The 20,882-nt window shown below is 39.3% G+C and overlaps 1 protein-coding gene across 1 annotated transcript in view; it reads left to right on the top strand.

Moving 5' to 3' along the window:
• Nucleotides 1–20,882, top strand: part of ATP8B4 (ATPase phospholipid transporting 8B4 (putative)) — a 107,220-nt gene that overhangs the window by 76,499 nt on the left and 9,839 nt on the right. Inside the window, exons 16-17 of the mRNA XM_087429075.1 lie at nt 8,391–8,474; nt 11,227–11,472. Of these exons, the coding sequence (XP_087285201.1) occupies nt 8,391–8,474; nt 11,227–11,472 (330 nt within the window). The remainder of the gene's footprint in view (nt 1–8,390; nt 8,475–11,226; nt 11,473–20,882) is intronic.

Below are 20,882 nucleotides of genomic sequence, written 5' to 3'. Positions count from 1 at the left end.
ACAAGTGGCCACTCAAATTGTCGTAGACTAAGAAAAGAGAACAGCTATATCTTCCTTAAAAAAACTGTCCCCCACCCCCACCTCTAATCAGGCAAATATTTGCTTTATTTGGAATCTAATGAAGAAACATCCAGAAACACTCAGTCCTATGGGGAAAAAATGAAATCTCTTGTTGAGAAAGTTAATGTCTTGGGGTGTCTCCCACAACTTAGGCCCTTAGAAAAGCCAGGCCTGCCTCTAGGTAAACTGCCTCCTGGAATCATCTGGGAGCTTGAGTTTGCCTTCTGCCAGCGAACACTCCAACCAAACTGCCACTGAGAGACAATTTAAATATAATCTATCCTGAGGAGATTTCCAACCAGATTTCTGGACCAGAGGGGTTTGGATAAAGGTCAGATAAATCTCTAAACTGAATCATGGTCCTGTTTAAGGCCGTGTCATATCCCAATCTGTAATCAAAGCCCGTGTGATTTTCATGGAGTACACTCTGGATTTGTGTGCACTATTTATAGGTGTAACTTACTTTAAAAGCACCCCATGCCCTCAGGATTTTTAATAAAGATGAACTGTCCCCCACCAGGTATAGAGCCAAAAAAAAAAAAAAAACACCAACGTTGGTTGAGGCCCTATTTAGGAAATTCACGTTTGAAACTATGCAACTACTGGCACTGTGTACTTGTGAAATGATGTTATCTGATGACAATTTATCATTGTCAGTGAGATACAGAGCTGTGTATGTTTTGTTTTTTTTTTTTAATTCTGCTATGATATGGAAGCAATTATCTTGTCAAGGCCAGGAAAACTTCAGTTCTGTCAAACAATATAAGAAAACCTGCCATGAGAAGTTTGGAAAGTGACGTGAAAGAGTGCAAGTACTCTCCAGGCTTGGATGACTTCATGGGTTTGGTTACCTGTGAGCCTGTCTCAGCCTGGCATGGCAGTGCCTGTCCCCTGGCTTTCCAGATGTGTGTGCGGAAGACCCGGGAGGGGCGGGGGCTCAGGCCCGGCCATTCCTCCTGGATCCTGCTAGTGGGTTTCTGTTAATTACACAAATCAGTAACAGATGTGCTGAGGCTGAGGCCCTCATATGTATCCCACAGTGTGTTTTCTTTAAATGACAAATGTTTTTCAAGGCCAAAAAGAAAAAAATATCGTTATGTAGTTTTCCTCTGCAACATACAACAAAAAGGTGGCTACATGTTTCCCAAGAGGTGGTTGATTCCCTTATTTGACCAAGGAGCTCAGCCAATGATCTCAGAAGGGAAAGCCCTTTGTAACTGTTTCAGAGCCTTATTAAGGTTATTTAAATGTGGTAGTCTATAAATCATAGATTTTGCGTTTCCCAAGCTGTTAGATTGTAATTTGTAGCTGGAGTATTTTTACTCTAAATAAAATGGTTGATAAGGTTGATAAATTGCTCCCACAAAGAAGGGAGCAAGGAGGAGCCTTCCTTAAATAGGAAAACAGTGAAGTTGGAAAAATGGAGAACTCTCCTCTGCCTTTTTTTCTGATCTGTGAAGAGACACTTACAGGGTTCCAAATACCCTAATGGCATCTCACAGGAGCACAGCTTTTCTCTCTTATTCAGAGCATTGGAGACAGGGAACAGAAAATTTGGAAAGTAGAGGTGGAATGGCTGCCCCTGGGGGTATAGGGACCCCAGGACAAATACCTTTTTGTGGGACGCCTGTTATATAAACAAGTTGAATCATCCAAAATCAGTGTCAGCACCATTCCACTGGTCTAGTCTCAGGCAAGAATGTTTCCCAAACCAGACTCTCCAGAGGAATCATTCCCTATATCTCCTCTACCCCACCCATCTCTTTGGGGCATCTGGTCAACCCATGTGTGTGTGTGTGTGTGTGTGTGTGTGTGTGTGTGTGTGTGTGTGTGTTGGGGGGTGGGTAGTGGAGGTGGTAGAGGGCTTGAACATACCTGGAAGGGGAGAAAATGGGATGGCGTCCATGTGGGTGGTGATCTGGGCTGGCGTGCCCCTCTCAGCTGGTCCTGGTCACCAGAGGGAGTCTTAAACATTTTCTGAGGGATCTAGCGACCTTAAGGAGAAGTGGAGCATTTACCAGGATAACTATTTGAGTAGCTGGAGATCTCTTGCCTGTTGTAGAAGAAATACTGCTTGGGACTTTAATTTTGGCGGAAGCCCCTAAAGGCTAAACTGTGCTAAGCCAAGGCACATAACCGGGAAAGGTGTTTCTTAAGGTGAATGACTCAGGTTAACACATTTTGGTAGAGCCTGAGGCAAAACTAGAGTTAAACAATAATTGATATAATTAAGTTTTCATGAGGAATATGCTTAATTGTATCGAGGTGTTCAATTTTCTCTAAATCTTGTTCTAATTTTCTATTGATTTCATTAATATAGTAGTTTATTATAGAAATAAATATCTATGGTTAGTTGGAGCAATAAAGATTTGTATTTTCATAAAAAAACTATAACTAGTAGAAAAATATACATTTTTATTTACCCATTAAACACACCACTTGAAGCTTAGATCCTTGCTTGCTTTTCCCTCCCTCCCTCTTTCTCCCTCCCTCCTTTTCTTCCACAATAAAGGTGCTGTCTTATTGAGCAATATCTGTTTGTCAGGTGCTGCTGCTGTAATGGCATTTGCTCATTTCATTGAATACTCACAGCCTCCCTCAAATCCCCATTTTGTAGCCAAGGAAACTAAGACTCAGAGAGATTGAGTATCTTGCTCAAGAACATGCAGTTCTGTCTTTTAACTCCAACGCCCTTACCCTTAAGACATCAGCTTCCTTTTGTTGAGTACTCACCACGTGCCAGGCACTGAGTTAGGTCCCTGGCCCCACAGATGAATAAGTCATATAACTCGCTCCCAAGGATCTCGCAGTCTAGTGGGGTGGGGCTGGGAACCGGCACATCAATCATTGTAAGTTGACAATTATGAAGCAGTGAGGTTGAAGTGTCATGGGACTACCAAGGAGTAGCCTGGAACCTGACATGTTTGTTTATGACACATTTTAATGAAAAAAAAATGACAGTATTTTCCAAAACAAAAACAAGTTAGTGCATGTCACTGTTTTACACTTAATCACTTACTACTTGGCACAACAGGAGGCAGCTGCGTTCTCGTATCTGCTTCTGCATTCAGTCAGCTGTGATATCATAAGTCATACACACTCATGTGAGAATAAGAGTGAAAAGGACAAATACATAACTTCTTAGTATTATTGTGAAAATAGTTTTGACATTGTAGATCCTCTAAAAGGTCCCTAGATCACATTGAAAATCTTTGTCTTTGAAGTACGACATTGGGCAATCTCTTAAACTTGATGGGCCTCAGTTTCTCCATCTGTAAATTGGGGCCTGTTAATGGTATCTACCTCTTAAGGCTGTCGTGAGGATTTAATGAGTCTATATATGTAAAGCCCTTAAAATAGTGCCTGGTACATAGTAGGTGCTCAGTAAATATCAGCTGATTTTCTTTTTGTTGCTGTGATTCCGAGCGGCAGTAAAAATTCTTCCAAGAAATTGCAAAAACTCATTTAAACTTCATTCTCACTGATTTTCCCTTCCTGTCCTCTCTTGCTCCAGTTGTGAAATGAAGCTTCTAATCTGAGTGCCAACTTATAAATGCTGCTGTCAAATGATTGTAGGTTTTAATGCTAGCCAGTTTGTGATTATGATGGTACTTCATGCCAGACCATCAGCTACTCACAGTTTAGCGTGTCATAATTTCCCAGATTCTTTCTTTCTTCCTAATATCTGAAATCATCTCTTCTCAGCAAGTGGAAGTAGTGGTAGATGAGGTGGAGGAAGAAGTGAGTTGACAGCATCAAGTTCTGCCTGGGGCTACAAGGCTTCAGTGTAACTGCTTTCTCCTCTTCTGTTTTCCATACTGCAATCGTGAAATGAATTGATGTATTTGAGGAATGAAAGTCAGATGCCATCATCAGATAGTTGAGGATTGATGTCAGCTACCACTTTTTTGGGGAGTAGGAGGGAATGGGGGTGAATGAAATTCTCAATCTTGGCTTCACAGTGGAATCACCTGGGAAATTTTTTAAACTCCCGTGCCTGGATCATCCCACCCCCATGGATACTGATTTAATTGGCCTGGAGTGTGGCATGGACATTAGGATTTTTTGAATCCTCCCCGTGTCCAAAGTCTCACCAGGCTATGACTAAAAATTAAGGTCATGTATTTCCTTTTTTATTTTAAAATATAATGAATCTACAAAAAATACATAATACATAAATATCATCTTAACAAATTGTTGTAAAATGAACACCCATATAGCCACGATCCAGTGCAGGAAACAGAATGTTGCCAAACCCCCAGAAGCTCCCCTTGTCTTTTCTTAGTCACATCATTTTTCAAATTCTCTAGAAGTAACCCTTACCCTGATATTTTATAATCACTTTGTTTCTTTGTTTTATAATTTTACCATGAGTATGAATCCCTAGACAACATAGAATAGATGGGCACATTTTTGAACTTTATTGAAACAGAATCATATTTTTTTGTCTAGCTTCTTTTGCTCAACATGATATATATTTTTTGATTCATTCGTGTTTTTGGAGATAGCTGTTGTTCCTTGCTTTTCGTTATTCTATGGTATTCCACTATACCAATGTACTACAATGTCTTTCTCCATTCCACACCTGAGGGATATTTTGGTTGTTTTTGGTTTGGGACTGTTACAACTAGTGCTGCTGTGAGTATTTTCATGTCTCCTGGTGTGTGAAGGCAGACAGTCTGAATGTACACATCTAGGAGCAGAGCTGTTGGACACATCTGCTCATCCAAAGGAAGAGGGAGAGGCTGAGCTGCTGTTTTGGTGGACTCTTACGGTGGACAGGAGTTGGCGTCTGGGGCCCTGTTAACACTCCTGCTCTGGGCTGGGACCCTGGAGGGTTGCACTGCTCTGAGCTGTATGCCCTGGGGGTGTTGATGATCCATAGGAGGCAAATGAGAAGCTCATGATCATCTGCTTTTGGTTGTTTCCTGGGACTGGAGGGACAAGGTTCAGTGCCCATCAAGGGGAGAGATCCTGATGAAACACTGCCCACTCTGGGCTGGGACCCAAGGGCAGCCTTCTGGCAATAGGGCACAGGCTGCACTATGGCAGGACAGCTGCTGGCCCAGAAAACATCAGGCCTTCACTTCATCCTCAGCAGCAGGTAGAAGGAAATAAACGTCGTCTCTGGAGAAAGATAACATCATCCTAGGCCTTGAAGTCGTTCTTTAGTTCTAATCCTCTCCCCGGTCTTGACAGGCAATTCCCTACTGTCTTATAGTTCATTGATGCTTTAATGAAGATTTTTTTTTTTTCTCAGCTTTTTTCATTATCTTCAGTGGGCAGTTGGATATGAATCAATTGTTATGGCACATGCCCCCATCTTGTATGAGTGTCATAAATCTTGGCTTGTTTCAGATACCTCTGCTAAAATACCCTGGGTCTTTCCAGGGAATGCTGGTGTGCTTTTCCAGTCTATTCTCATGGTTGCCGACACTCTGGGCTACTGCTCTGCCCTGCTGCAGGTTCTCTCTTGCCACATTGAGTCTAGATCCTTCAGGAGGTTGTTGCTGTCTTGTACTACTCTGCTCCAAGCATGGACATAGGCTGTAGTATGCTAGAGCTAGCCCATATTGGTTCATACGAGCTGTTGTTAAGTTTTCAGAAATTATATAAGCCAGTGGTTAAACACAGCCATTATTAAAAATTAAATTATATAAGCTTACAATTTAAATAAATTTTATTAAAAACAAAGTTCATAAATATTAAAAACTCATCACTTCCTAATTATTTTACAGTGTTTTGCTATTAATGCTCTTGAGGTTAGTTGTATGTATGTATTGGATCTGTATGGTGGAAATCCTGTATAATGGCATGCTATGGCACATCTCTTCTCAACTCCACATTTAGCGATATCACTGCTTGGACAGCCGTGGGAGAAATATTTACACTATGGAAATGGCAAATGCTACAAATCAGAGCATTTTTTTTTTAAGATCCAGTTGTTAAACACTTATCGGCATATCACTGGACATAGGCCCCCTTTTCAAATCCTTACAGCAGAGTTCAAACAGACTCAAAGAATAGAGTTTATCAAGACTCAAAGAATAATAAAAGGGAATTATTCAGAGGATTTAAAAACTGGTTATTAGAAGTGGTTATTCTGAGTCACAAGCCTATGCCTCTTGATGGTAGTCCCTAATGTTGCTGCTTTGCCTAAATGCTGTCTCGGCTATTTATTAGTGGTGGAATTCAACTTTCCTGCCTAGCCTATCCTCAAAGAGAATGACGTTGAGCAGGTCTTTCCTATGTGGATTCCAGGCAGCAACCTTCTGAGATACATAGACAGTAAAACAATTTCCCTCCTTCCCCCATCTACACTCTTCCTTTTCCCTTTTCTGTTATCATTTTTGCCCTAAGATTGAATGCCTCCCAAGATGATTGACAGTGGAAATGTCCATGCTCCTTACTTCTTACCACCAGGCTAGCCTTGCTTAGAATATAATAATCGGTATTTTTCACAGAGTCTAGTTTATTCAGTGTTGAATAAAGCCACCTGTGGAGCTTCAACAGAACAGTCCAGGTTGAGAGCTGGGCTTTGAAGACTGGCCTCTACTTCCCCTTTCCTTGAACAAATATACACCATCTCAAGAACAAATAATAATGCATAGATGTAGAGTAGTCCAAATCCAGATTTCGCAACAAAGACACAAAAATATCTTCTCTTTAAAATAATCTACATGCATGGAACATAATTTAAAGGATTTCTTTGTTTACATAACTACATAGAACCTACCTTTAGCTTCTCTGTCTGGAACATTTGCATTTAAGATTCCTCATTGCTCTCAGAACTTCCCTAAGAAGAAAATGTGCTTCAGAATGTATTCAAAATCCAGCGCTTCTCCCTGCTGGTCGCCTAATCCAGCCACCTTCGTCTTCCATCTGGACCACTGCAGTAACCTCCTAATTGGTTTCCCAACTTCTACCATTGCCCCTTCTCAGTCTATTCTCAGCACAGCATCCTGAGTGATCTTGTTAAAACATAAGTTGAATCAGGTTGTTCCTTTGCTCAAAATCCTCTCATATCTTCTCATTTCACCTAGGGAATAAGCCACGGTTACCTACATAGGATCCTCCTCCTTACTTCTTTGACATCCATTATTCTCCCTATAGGTCACTCTGCTCCAGCCAAATGGGCTGTCTTGCTGTCCTCTGAAAATACCAGATGCTTTCTTGCCTTAGGGATTTTTCATGGGATCTACTTGCAGTATGGAATGCTCCTGTCCCAGAGAGGTGCATATTTCGATCCCTTATTTCCTTCAGATCTTTTCTCAAATGTCACCTCTTAGTGAGACCTTCTCCAATCACCTTCCTAGAATTACAACCCTCTCATATTTTCTATTCCCCTTTCCTCCCTGGTATTTATTACGGTCTCACTCACCCCCCTCATATATACATATATATATTTTTTGATTTTGTTTATTGTCTGTTTCCTGCCACCATTATAATGCAAATTTCATGAAGAATTTTTATCTGATTATAGTACGTTAAATTACTATTGCCTAGAACCTAGCATCTGACACATAGTGCTTTCTCAATAAATATTTATTGAATGAATGAACGTATGATAGAAGGGTATAACAGACATTGGTTAGGAGCTGGAGACCTAGATTTTAATTTTTACCTTTCCCTGTAATAAGCTCTGTAATGTTTATTACATTCTGTTCCTACATCTCTATGTACTTATCAACAAAATGGGAATATAAGGACTGTCTCACTTGCCTCATTGACTTTTAGCGAGGCTCATACAAGGAAGTACTCTTATAGGTGTGATGGGATATTTTTATCGTCTAACTTGTTTATAGCCAGTATAGTGAGCAGCTAACTCCATGCCCACCTTGCCTTAAACTGATCCCCCAAAAAAGCTCTCCATTTGAAAACAGAGTAGGGCTGACAGGTTCATTTTTGCATTTCTCTCTGAAGATTTTAGTGGATCTTTTGTTTACCACTTAGATCAGATAATTGGACTTATTATAAGACATTGGAAACCTGAAGAATGACATAACCCACCACAAGGGTCTAGGGCCTTGTATGTGTCCAGCGTTGTGTTAGGTGTTCTACGTATGATCTCCTTTCATGCCCACTCGACTCTGCAAGGAGAGTATGGTTTCATTTTAAAGATGAAGACATTGAAGTTTAGAGAGATCTAGTACCCCACTAAGGCAGCAGAGCTGATAAGAGACAGAGCCTGGGGGAGAACTCATGTCTGTCTGACTCTAATACCAAGCTCCCATCCACGTCAAGAAATTGAGATATTTAATCCAAGAGCCTAAAAGTGAATATTCTCACTCCTGTGGGTGGTGTTTCTCATGGATGTTATTTCGTTTCAGACTGTTTATGACCAGTGGTTCATTACCCTCTTTAACATTGTCTACACGTCACTGCCTGTTTTAGCCATGGGGATTTTTGACCAGGTATGTGCTTTTCTCTGTCTTTATACCTTAATTTGCTCTATTGATGCCTTTTAGTTGCTTCTGGCTTCTAAGTGCAAGACATAGTCGTGGAAAGAGTCCTAGGAGTGCAGTTGTTGTAATAGGTATTGCATGGATCAGAAACCCTTCCAGATCCCCCACCTCTCCAAAAGGGTTCTCTGATCAGAGTTTGGCTACTCTCCTCTTAGAGATTCACACTGCATATTGTTGCTCTAAAGACTCTGAGTCCTGTAGGACTGTAGGAAGTCATCTCTTTCATTTCATTGTAGCCCAGCATTTCCCAAACTCCTATGACTGCACTTTCACTTATCTATTTTTCATACAGACCCTATTAATATGCCTCAAAACTAGAGCCTTGTGGGTCACACACTGGGAAATACTATATTACCTCTGAGAGTGCAGGGACCCAGGCAGTGATAGATGGAGAATCACGGACCTAGGCTGGAGTGCAGCGAGCCAGCATCTGTGGTGAGCCTCCCTTGGCCGGCAAGCCCAGCACAGGAACAACAGACCAGTGGAGCACCCTGCCAACGGGGGAGGAAGACACGAGGCCCCTCAGCTGTGGAGAGGAAGGGTGGTCTTCTTTTGTCTAGCTCAATGTGCTTGAGGAGAGAGAGGGAGGGAATCAACTATAAAAATGGTAGATCCTTGGCACACTCGGAGCCTTGGAAAGTACTTCTTGGAAGGGGGAAAAAGTCTGGCTACCTATGGGGAAGTGAAGGCTAGCCAGAGGTGTTTCCATGGCACAATTAGACTGCATTATTTAAAAACAATTTTTTTGAAGTATTTTAAGGAGACCAGATTTTCTCCAGGCTGTTGTTAGATCTGTTTGCTAGGCCTCATTTTCTGGCCCAAAGCCGTCTACTGCAAAATATAAATCTTCACGTTATGAGCTCACTCCAGTCTCCCATTCTGTTGCTTTGTAGTCCACTGTAAGCCTCACTTCTCATATGTAAAAAGAGTAGTTTGTGGAAGGCATATTTTGTGGAATTCTACAAAAAGTAATGAATTACCAAAGACCTGAGATGTAAAGGATGGAGCACATTCATTTCTAAGTACCCATGTTTACAAGGGTTTCTTTTCTTGTTGCTTTATAGCTGCCCAGAATGTGGAATAAAATAATAAAAATAAAGCAGTTTCTGAGAAAAGATGGTTAATGTGCAATTCGAGAAAAACTATAATAAGTTCCCTTATTGCCATCAAGTTGAGTGTCTGCCCCTCTCCTTTCCCACTTTGTCAACTTGGGCCCCTAAACTGATCACGTGATCATGGAATGCTATGCTGCAAGGCCTTAGTGATCGTTTATAGATCCACTCATTATATAAGGAGGAAGCCAAAGCTCAGAGGTTCAAGTCACTGCCCGAAAACCATCAGCCAATAAGTGACAGAACTCAGCCTAGCACCAGGCCATGTGACTCTGAGTTGCTTTGCTATTACTATTGTTATTATTACTATCATCACTGTTTTATTTGTTATTATTTATTACTTATAGTATGGCAAGAACTCTGCTGAATACATACATATTTACTCATGACAGTGGTCCTATGAGGGAGGTGCTGTTGTGTGCGTTTCTGGAGATAGGAAACTGAGGCTCAGACAGATTTAGTAACAGGTCTAAGATGACACAAGTGCTAAGCAGCAGAGCAGGGTTTGAACTCAGGATTGTCTGGTTTCAAAGCCTGTGCATGTAGCCCCACTAGTCACTGGAAAGAAGCAGCTAGCAGCATCTCAAAGCAGAACTTCATGAAGAGAACATGTCCGTGTTCTTCATGGGTTTGACAAGACCTTGGCCATCCCACAAGCAGGAAGGGGAACTTGGTCTGCCTCCAGAGCTCACGCCTGTGTTGCTTCCTCTGCTGCTGCTTATCCTCCGCCTGTGGTCCTCTGATGTCTCCAGTGGTCAGTCCTTGCCATTCTTTTTGGTTTTGGCATTTGGCTTAGGTGCTCATAGTGTAATCATCAGCATTACTTTGGACCTGGTTGGAAACGCAGAGTCTCAGGCCCCACCCCAGACCCATTGAATCATAATCTGCTCCCCAAGAGACCTGTGTGCCCATTAAGTTTGAGATGCACTGCTTCAATTTCTCCCAGGATGTGGTTGGGGCCAAACATGATGCCTTCTCCTTCTGTCTAAATTCTTTGTCCTGAACTCTTGGTAACTGCCATTAGAATCCTCATTGAGTAGAACACTCAGCTCTTCAGGCTCAGCTCCCTTCCCACCTGGAATCCCACATGCAATTTCACCCTTTCCCTGTTCCCCTTCTCCGATCACCCTCCCGGCAAAGTTGGGAGCTCAGATTGGCCAATTCCAACTCTGCAGCTCTCTGCTGCCATCTCCTGGTTGCTACCACTCACTGATTTGGCAATTGGATGCCGGGGGCCCACAGGCTGCATATAATGTGCTAGAATTCTGGGAGCATGACCACAGATGCAGGAGAGTATAAGAAGCAAACTTCGATTTGAAGGCAAATTGCTGGGTGCAAGTCAAGTTCTGGTTCTGCTAGAATTGCTGTGTGACCTCTGATAAATCTCTCTTGGAGACTCAAGTTCCTCCTCTATAAAATAGGGATCGTTTTATTATCTTCTGGGTTCTTGTGAGAATGAAAACAAGCTAATGAGTAGTGCACTTTAGGTCATGCTTGGACGTGTACTTGCTATTTCCGAAGACGGGGAATTTAGGGCATTTCTGACTTCTCCTCGAGCCTCCTCCACTGAAGTTACGCTCTGTTGACAGGATGTGAATGACCAGAACAGCATGGACTATCCGCAGCTCTACGAACCTGGACAGCTGAATCTACTTTTTAACAAGCGTAGATTTTTAATCTGCATGGCACATGGAATCTACACCTCATTAGCCCTTTTCTTCATCCCCTTCGGGACCTTTTATAACATGGCTGGAGAAGATGGGCAGCACATTGCAGACTACCAGTCTTTTGCAGTTATCATAGCCACATCCTTGGTCATTGTGGTCAGTGTGCAGGTAACCCTGTTGGTAAAAAATATCTTAACTTGATGGCTTTACAACTTTCAAAATTTCCTTTTGTTGTTGACTGATTTTATCTACTTGTTGGGGGAAAAATAATTCTAAAAGAATACTGGGGTTTTCTTTTTAACTACACATTTTGAGATGAAAACAGGAAGCTTTAACATATATTCCCAGATGTAGAGGATTAGCATTGGATGTCTATAAATTTCATGTTAGTAGAAACCTCCCAGTGAATCACTTCTTCTGGTTGAGCATTGTATGTAAAGAGAAATGATTGTATACTACTTCCTTGTGTTTGACGGAGAAAAATTTTCAATGAGAACACAAAGAGAAATTTTCCCATGATTTCTATAAGACTTAATAACTTTCAGGTTTTAAAGTGAGATCTAAAGTTTATTTGGCAATACATTTCTGTGGAATTATTCAAGAGGTTCAATGTTATATCTGTGGCATTTCCGAATCTCAAATTCAGAGAAGCTCTTCTGGTGGGAGAGATTTCTGATGATCCGTTGACCTTCATCGGGCACCTTGAGTTTGTTTCTATTTCCTTTTTAATGCGAATGGTGGACAATACCATTAGATATTGAGGTAGAGCTCACAAAAGCTTTCCAATCCATTAAAATCTGTACCCGTGGGTGGGTACAGCAAGCAATATGACCTCTGTTTTTTGTTTTGTTTTGTTTTTTAAGGGGCAAGTATCCATTAAGGTCTTAATCTTTACTGAGTTTGAATTGCCTTTGGTCAGTCCTTTTTCCGTCTTATAAACAATCTCTTTTATAAATCTTAGCTGCTCATATCCAACAAAGGATCTCATTAAACCCCAGACTTTCTTTTCATGACTCAATAAATATTCATTAGTTTCAATGAATCAAATGTAAACATATTGCTTTTAAAGAAGATCTCTGCTATTCCTTGCTCCATCTGAGTGAGTATCATTCATACCAAAGCCATCTAATACTTGACATCTTGGGAGTTCAAAATTCAGGGTCAGACAAGTAGCATTCAAAAGCAGAACCAGATTTCTCCACTCAAAAAGGAGTTCTGTTTGTCTGTTTCACAGCTAAATAAAAGCACATCTTGGTGCTTTGTGAACCCTATGTGTCTGGTTCCCGTATATTCAGTTCTGTAGCAGAGAAGGAAATACGTAGTGGAGTGACCTGGAAGCAACTGACATAACTAAGGCATTCATCATGAAAGTCCATTACCAGAATGAGGTATATATCACCTCACGAGAAGCTATTGATCCATCTTTTCTTATAGCTCTTGCCACTACATTGGGCACTCCAATATCTGTTTCATTTTGTTGCCTTTTTGATCACCAAGCGCAGTCTGTATATCCTCTAATAGTTCCAGCCCAGAGAATTAGGTGATCTACTTGTTGTCATGAGGGCACCTTTCCAGTTCTCTGGATTCTCCTTCCATTGGGGAGGGAAGTTGTGGGAGGTACAGGGACATTGTTTTAATGGTAACAGCTTATTCACCTCCAGATCAAGTCTGTGACTTGGTGCTCCAGGAGATGATTTGGAAGGTAGCAACTGAGATAAAAACCCAATATCTAAGGGACAAAGCAAATGGAAAATATACTTCAAACTGTCCTTAACATTATTTGCTGTATCAGTAAGGGTAAAAAATTACCTGGAAAATTCCTTATAGATATGACAGGCATTGTATGTTTTTAGTGAAACTAATTTTCACAATTAACCCTACAATTTTTGGTTAGCTTTATCTTTTTAATTAAAAAAAATCCTGTTGATATTCCTATATATCTTTTTCTCTTTTTCCTTTTGCTTGTCCATAATTTATTTTCTTATATTCTATCACAGCAGCCAGTGCTGTGTGTTTATATTAAGTTTAGATTTAGAAGCTGTTTTCCCCATAAAGCACACACTTCTTGTTACAGTTGAATGTCACACTTACATTTCTTCTTTTTTCACAAGTTGAGAGACCACAGAAACAATCCAATTTTAAAAACATTGTTTATTAACAAAAAAATCACAGAATTTTGCATTCTGTCATTTGGATTTTTAAAAATAAACTAAATAAAATTTCTTACCTTTGATTATCAAGGTTTTATAAGAATGATACCCATGCTACCTCAGAGGGGATTCACACTTTGGACTCAGAGTAACCATTCAAGATGTTTTGGGTGGGGATCTCTAGGTCTATTTGATTCAGGCCTAATTGGTGATTTGTCTCTCCAAGATCCATTTCCTGCCTTCCATCTCCTCAACGGCAACTGTGGTCTTGCCCACCTAGCTTTTCTCTAAAGTTAACATTAACATCTTGCATAACTATTGGGCAATTGTCAAAACTATGAAATTAGCATTGGTACAATACTATTAATTGAACTATAGACTTTATTCAGATTTCCTCAGATTTTCTGTTAGTGACCTTTTTCTGTTCCAGGATCCAATCCAGGATACTGCGTTGCATTTAGTTGTCATATCTCCTTAGTCTCTTCTAATCTCTGATAGGTCTAGAATCTTCCCTGACCTTGACACTTTTGAAGATTACTGGGGCCAGGTATTTTGTAGAATGTCCCTGGATTTGTCTGATATTTTCTTAGGAATAGACTGAGATTGTGGATTTTTGGGAAAAATCACAAAGAGGTGACATGCCCTTCTTGTTGCTTCCTATCAGGGAGCACATGATATCAACATGACTTATGACTGGTGATGCTGACCTTGGTTACTTGGTTAATACGATGTTTTTCAGGTTTCTCCATTGTAAACTGTGCTATGTTTCCCTTTTCATGCTCTGTTCATTAGAAGTGAGTCGCTGAGTCCAACCCACATTCAAGGGAAGGAGAATTAAGCTCTATTTTCTAGAGAGAGGAATTTCAAAGAATTGGTGGTCATATGTTAAAACCATAACAGGTATAATTTTAAATAAAATTGATATAACAAACCGGGGCCCAAGATTTGTCCAAGATCACAAAGTAACTACATTGCAGGTTTAGGACTAGGATAGTAGTCTTATTCCCCAAATCAATGTTCTTTAATAAAGGCAGTTGTGAGTGTTCTATTAAAAACGTGAGGCAGACTCAAATAAATAAAATCAGAAGTGAAAGAGGAGAAATTACAATGGACACCACAGAAATACAAAGGATTATAAGAGAATATTATGAAAAGCTATATGCCAACAAACTGGATAATCTAGAATAAATGGATAAATTCTTAGAATCATACAACCTTCCAAAACTGAGTCAAGAAGAAATAGAGAATTTGAATAGACCAATCACCAGTAAGGAGATCAAAATGATAATCAAAAACCTCCCAAAAGATAAAAGTCCAGGACCAGATGTCTTCCCTGGTGAATTCTACCAAATATTCAAAGAAGACTTAATACTTATCCTTCTCAAAGTCTTCCAAAAAAATTGAAGAGGGGAAGCTTCCTAACTCATTCTACGAGGCCAACATTACTGTGATACCAAAACCAGACATGCACAACACAAAAAAAGAAAACTACAGGCCAATATTGCTGATGAACATAGATGCAAAAATCCTCAACAAAATATTAGCAAATCAAATACAATAATACATTAAAAAGATCATACATCGCGATCAAGTGGGATTTATTCCAGGGATGCATGGATGGTTCAACATCCACAAATCAATCAACATGATACACCACATTAACAAAATGAAGAATAATAATCTCATGATCATCTCAACAGATGCAGAGAAAGCATTTGACAAGATCCAACATCCATTTATGATAAAAACTCTCAATAAAATGAGTATAGAAGGAAAGTACCTCAACATAATAAAGGCCATACATGACAAACCCACAGCCAACATCATATGCAATGGAGAAAAACTGAAAGTCATTCTCCTGAGAACAGGAACAAGACAAGGGTGCCCACTCTCACCACTCTTATTCAATATAGTACTGGAAGTTTTAGCTAGAGAAATTAGGCAAGAAAAAGAAGTAAAAGGGATCCAAATTGGAAAGGAAGAATTGAAACTCTCACTATTTGTGGATGACATGATTCTATATATAGAAAACCCTAAAGAATCCACCAAAAAACTACTAGAAATAATCAACAATTACAGTAAAGTTGCAGGATACAAAATGAATGTACAAAAATCAGTTGCACTTCTGTACACTAATAATGAACTAGCAGAAAAGGGAGTCAAGAATACAATCCTATTTACGATCGCAACAAAAAGAATAACATACCTAGGAATAAGTTTAACCAAAGGAGGTGAAAGACCTATATACCGAAAACTATAAAACATTATTGAAAGAAATAGAAGAAGACATAAAGAAATGGAAAGATATTCCATGCTCATGGTTTTGAAGAATAAACATAATTAAAATGTCCATATTACCTAAAGCGATCTATAGATTCAACGCAATCCCAATCAGAATCCCAATGACATTCTTCACGGAAACAGAGAAAAGAATCCTAAAATTTATATGGAACAACAAAAGACCCTGAATAGCCAAAACAATCCTGAGAAGAAAGAATGAAGTTGGAAGTATCACACTCCCTGAATTCAAATTACACTACAAAGCTAGAATAATCAAAACACCATGGTACTGGCACAAAAACAGACAGACAGATCAATGGAACAGAATTGAGAGCCCAGAAATAAAACCACACATCTATGGACAACTAATCTTTGACAAAGGAGCCAAGAACATACAATGGAGAAGGGAAAATCTCTTCAATCAATGGTGTTGGGAAAACTGGACAGCCACATGCAAAAGAATGAAAGTAGACCACTATCTTACACCATACACAAAAATTAACTCAAAATGGATTAAAGACTTGAATATAAGACCTGAACCCATAAAACTCTTAGAAGAAAATATAGGCAGTACACTCTTTGACATTGGTCTTAGCAGTATCTTATCAAATACCATGTCTACTCAGGCAAGGGAAAAAAAGAAAAAATAAACAAATGGGACTACATCAGATTAAAATGCTTCTGCATGGCAAAGGAAACCATCAACAAACTGAAAAGTCAACCCACAAACTGGGAGAAAATTTTTGCAAATCACATATCTTACAAGCGGTTAATTTCCAAAATATATAAAGAACCTATATGACTCAATAGCAAAAAAATGAACAACCTGATCAAAAAATGGGCAGAGGATATGGACAGACATTTTTCCAAAGAAGATATACAGTTGGCCAACAGGCACATGAAAAAATGTTCAACATCACTAGTTATAAGGGAAATGCAAATCGAAACTACAATGAGATATTACCCCATGCCCATCAGAATGGCTATAATGAACAAGACAAGAAATAACAAATGTTGGGGAGTATGTGGAGAAAAGGGAACCCTCATACACTGCTGGTGGGAATGCAAACTGGTGCAGCCTGTATGGAAAACAGGATGGAGATTTCTCAAAAAATTAAAAATAGAAATACCATATGATCCCGCTGTGGGGTATTTATCCAAAGAACATGAAATCAACAATTCAAAGAGATTTATGCACACCTATGTTCATCTCAGCATTATTCACTACAGCCAAGACGTGGAAGCAACCCAAGTGCCCATCAACTAATGAATGGATAAAGAAGATGTGGTATATATACACACACACACACACACACACACACACACACACACACAATGGAATACTACTCAACCATAAAAAAGACAAAATTGTGCCATTTGTGACAAAATGGATGGACCTTGAGTGTATTATGCTAAGCAATATAAGTCAGACAGAGAAAGGGAAATACCGTATGATTTCGCTCATATGTGGAAGATAAACAAACACATGGGTAAGGAGAAAAGATTAGTGGTTACCAGAGCAGGAGGGATTGGGGGAAGGGAGAAAGGGATAAAGGGGCACACATGTATGGTGACAGATAAAAACTAGACTATTGGTGGTGAACAAGATGCAGTCTACACAGAAACTGAAATATAATAATGTACACCTGAAATTTACACAGTGTTATAAGCCAAAAGAAAAAAATGTGAGGCAAGCATTTCCTACAGCACAATTATTACTGGGCTGCAGGGCAGTTAGGCGCAGTTGGGAACACTAATGCACACACGGAGTCATACTTCTCAAGATGAGGTGCTAGATCTCACCACTCGGTGACTGTGGTCTCATTGCTGCATTACAGGGTTGAAGTCCTTCAAATCTTATCCACATACCCCATCCCATAGATTTCTCTTCTAATGATTTGTCCCTGCCCTCACCTGCACCCTTACCATTAATTCTGAGTGCTGGAGGCCCTGAAACAGCTAGGAGACTGAGGAACTTTCTGGGCAGGAGAATGAGGTAGGAGAGATCCAGGCTAGAGACGGTGGCCTAGCAGCAGAATGGGTTTGAATGGATACCAGTTTCCAACATCTGGCATGCTTTTTTTATTACTCCAACTTAAACTACAGTGCCAGACACAAATAAGTATTTGTTGAATGAATGTAAGGGCAGAGGGACACAAAGAGAGAGGTTAAAGTTGAGGAAAAGAAGTGAGAAGTATTTGGTTGAGGTACCCAACTCTCCCTATTGCTTAGTTCGTGCTCGTCTTACCCCAGATGACCAAAGCAGGCCTTCCTTGGTGGTAGCTTTCAGAAAGCTCTATCATCATCACCACTATAAGTGATACCATTCATTATGCTTAATCCTTGCAATGCCAATCTGCAGTAGGTGTTATTGTCCCCTTTTACTGATGAAGCTCAGAGAGGTTAAGTGACTTGGCTGAATTCACATGGCAAGTGCCGGATCCAGGATTGGAACCCAGACCTGTCTGACTCCAGTGCTGTCTGGGACAAAGTCTTTTATTCCACAGAAAGACTGGTTAAAATGCAAATTTTCAGAAAGTATGAGAACAAAGGTTACACTGAGCATAAAGAAACATATCAGATACTTTTTTGTTTACATAAGAGAATGAGGGAGAGAGGTCATAAAGCTAGAAGCCCTGGGGTTTGGAAGAGAGAGACCATCTGGAAGAACAAAGGAAGGAGAGGCTGGACATATTGCAAGCAAACCTGGCCCACTTGCATTGGCCCGGGCTTCTGATTTTCAGAACAACAGCAGCAGCTCCCAATAATTGAACATTTCCTACGAAAATGAATTATTACTGAGATAATCCCATTGTCTCATTGAATCGTCTTCACAGTCCTCCGAAACATAGATACTATTATACTTACTACAGATGAGGAAGCAGACTTGTTACAGTCCAGGTCACACAGCAAGTGGCAGGCCAGGATTTGAACACAGATCTTCTGACCTCAGATCCCCACCTCGAAAGCTGTGTGGACCTCCCTTCTTTACAAAGATAGGTGGAATATTTAGTAGCTCCCCAAATATTTAGTCGCTACAGGGAACTTGTGGTCCACCTCTTTCTTCCATGAGGGGCTACCTAGGACACCAGTATCCTCCTTGAGTAAAATCGAGAGAAACTCTACTAGTAGATGATAAACACACAGATTCCTCTTTCAACGTCAAAATTTCAACTTGAGGAATGTATAGATTCCCAATTCTTGTCAATTTAGTCGAACACTTATTTTTATTTCTAGGAAGCCCTGAAAATGTCTGCTTTACCATAGAATTCTCAGACCTGAGTGTGTAAATGTTTTTAACCATGAAATTTCAGCGATTTTGGCTTCAATCAGAAATTACTGTCCTTAATATATAGGATGAGTTTCAGGAATTTCACGAAGAAGCTCTCTTTGACAGTGGCATTCATATCCTTTTCTCATTGTCTATGCTTAACTTGTCATTGTGGCAACAACTCCTAGGAAAGTTCCATGGTCTATAATTATGGTTAGAAATCTTATTTACGTGTCCTTACAGGCAACCTTTAGCAGTCTCTATTTTTTTTAAATATCAAGTTCTTTTTTAGTAATTTCAATTACAAAATACTCCTTTTAACATTTCAAACAATATAGAAGTGTTTCGAATAAAATGAACCATCTTCCTTTCCTTCCCCATGCTCCCTTGGTTAACTACCATTATGATTACCAATAGCTTAGATTCTTCCACATTTTTTCTTTGCTTTGAGACACACACACACATATATTCAACAAAAGGGATCATAACTTTGCCTATTATTCTGTAGTATGCTTTTCTCACTTAACAAGATATTCTGGACAGCTTTCCAAATCAGCACATTCAGATCTATCTTAATCTTTTTAAGAGCTGCACAGGATTTCTTTCTTTCTTTTTTTTTTTTTTAATTTTTTGTTTATTGCAGTAACATTGGTTTATAACATTGTATAAATTTCACTGCACAGGATTTAATAATATGGATATATAATAATTTGTCAGTCCTCTATTGATAGACATTCAAGATGTTTCTATTTTTGTTGTTGTTATTGAAGCAAATCTGCAATGCATATACTAGTACATATATTTTAGGTACTGTCAGATAAATTCCTAGAAATGAAATTTCTGGAGTCAGAAATCCTAATGTTTATCAAGCTGATGGATGAAAAACGATATTTTGGTTTTTTTCATTGCTGGGTCAGACAGTATATATATTTTAAATTTCATAAATATTACCATATTAATTTCCAAAAAGATTGTAGTTACAAGCAGCAGACATTTCTTTAATTTAACTTAAAAATGTTTATTAAAAGCTATTAGGTAGCTCCAGAACGTTCAGGAGAACAAATGAACCAGAGAGAGCCACAACCAGGCATAGAACCATTGGGAGCAACACCCAACCATGTGGCTGCATTGTCGTAGTGAAAACTCTGCCAAGACCACCTCTTACAGCTTGTCTCTGACATACTGGGGTCTGGATGCCAGAGGGTCAGCCATAGAATTCCAAAGAATCATCACCTCCACCACCAAGCTCGTCAAATACTGAGAGAGGTGTATTCAAGTTTTCCGTTGTGATTATGATTCTGATCACGTTCTCCTTATATTTGGAAATTTTATCTTATACAATTCAAGCCTATTTTATTTGCCACACAATGGTTCTTGATTGTTATTTGTTCTTTGTAACTTTTATCTTTTTTTCATGATAAAATATCCTTATTTAAGTTTCAATTTTTTATATCAGTTTTACTTTTCTTGCTTTTTTCAATCAGCTTCATTTTTATTTCTTATCTCATTCTGTTAGTTTTTCTTCTTTGATAAGGCAGTTAAGTTACTCATTTTTACTGTAATAACTTATGTATTTTATCTTGCTCCTTTTGTGTCCTTTTACAACTATTTTTAATTATACTTTTTTATTTCCATTTTTTCCTTTTCATGCTTGGATGCATTGTGATTTTTAAATATCCTATTTATCATGAATAATTTACAAGTTATACTGTTGTATTCCCATTTTACTAGTGATTTCTCCCTATTTTTGTAGTCATTTAAATCTCTATTTCCATACTGACATACCAAAATTAAATAATACTAGATCCTCCACCAAATGTTTCACTATCCTGTTCTACACCTTCCCTCATCCACCTCCAAATCAAACAATTTTGGAA

This window comes from Ceratotherium simum, chromosome 3 (assembly GCF_057802395.1).
Source record: "Ceratotherium simum simum isolate JZ-2026a chromosome 3, ASM5780239v1, whole genome shotgun sequence".
Taxonomy (NCBI): domain Eukaryota; kingdom Metazoa; phylum Chordata; class Mammalia; order Perissodactyla; family Rhinocerotidae; genus Ceratotherium; species Ceratotherium simum.
This window is presented reverse-complemented; position numbering and strand designations above follow the sequence as displayed.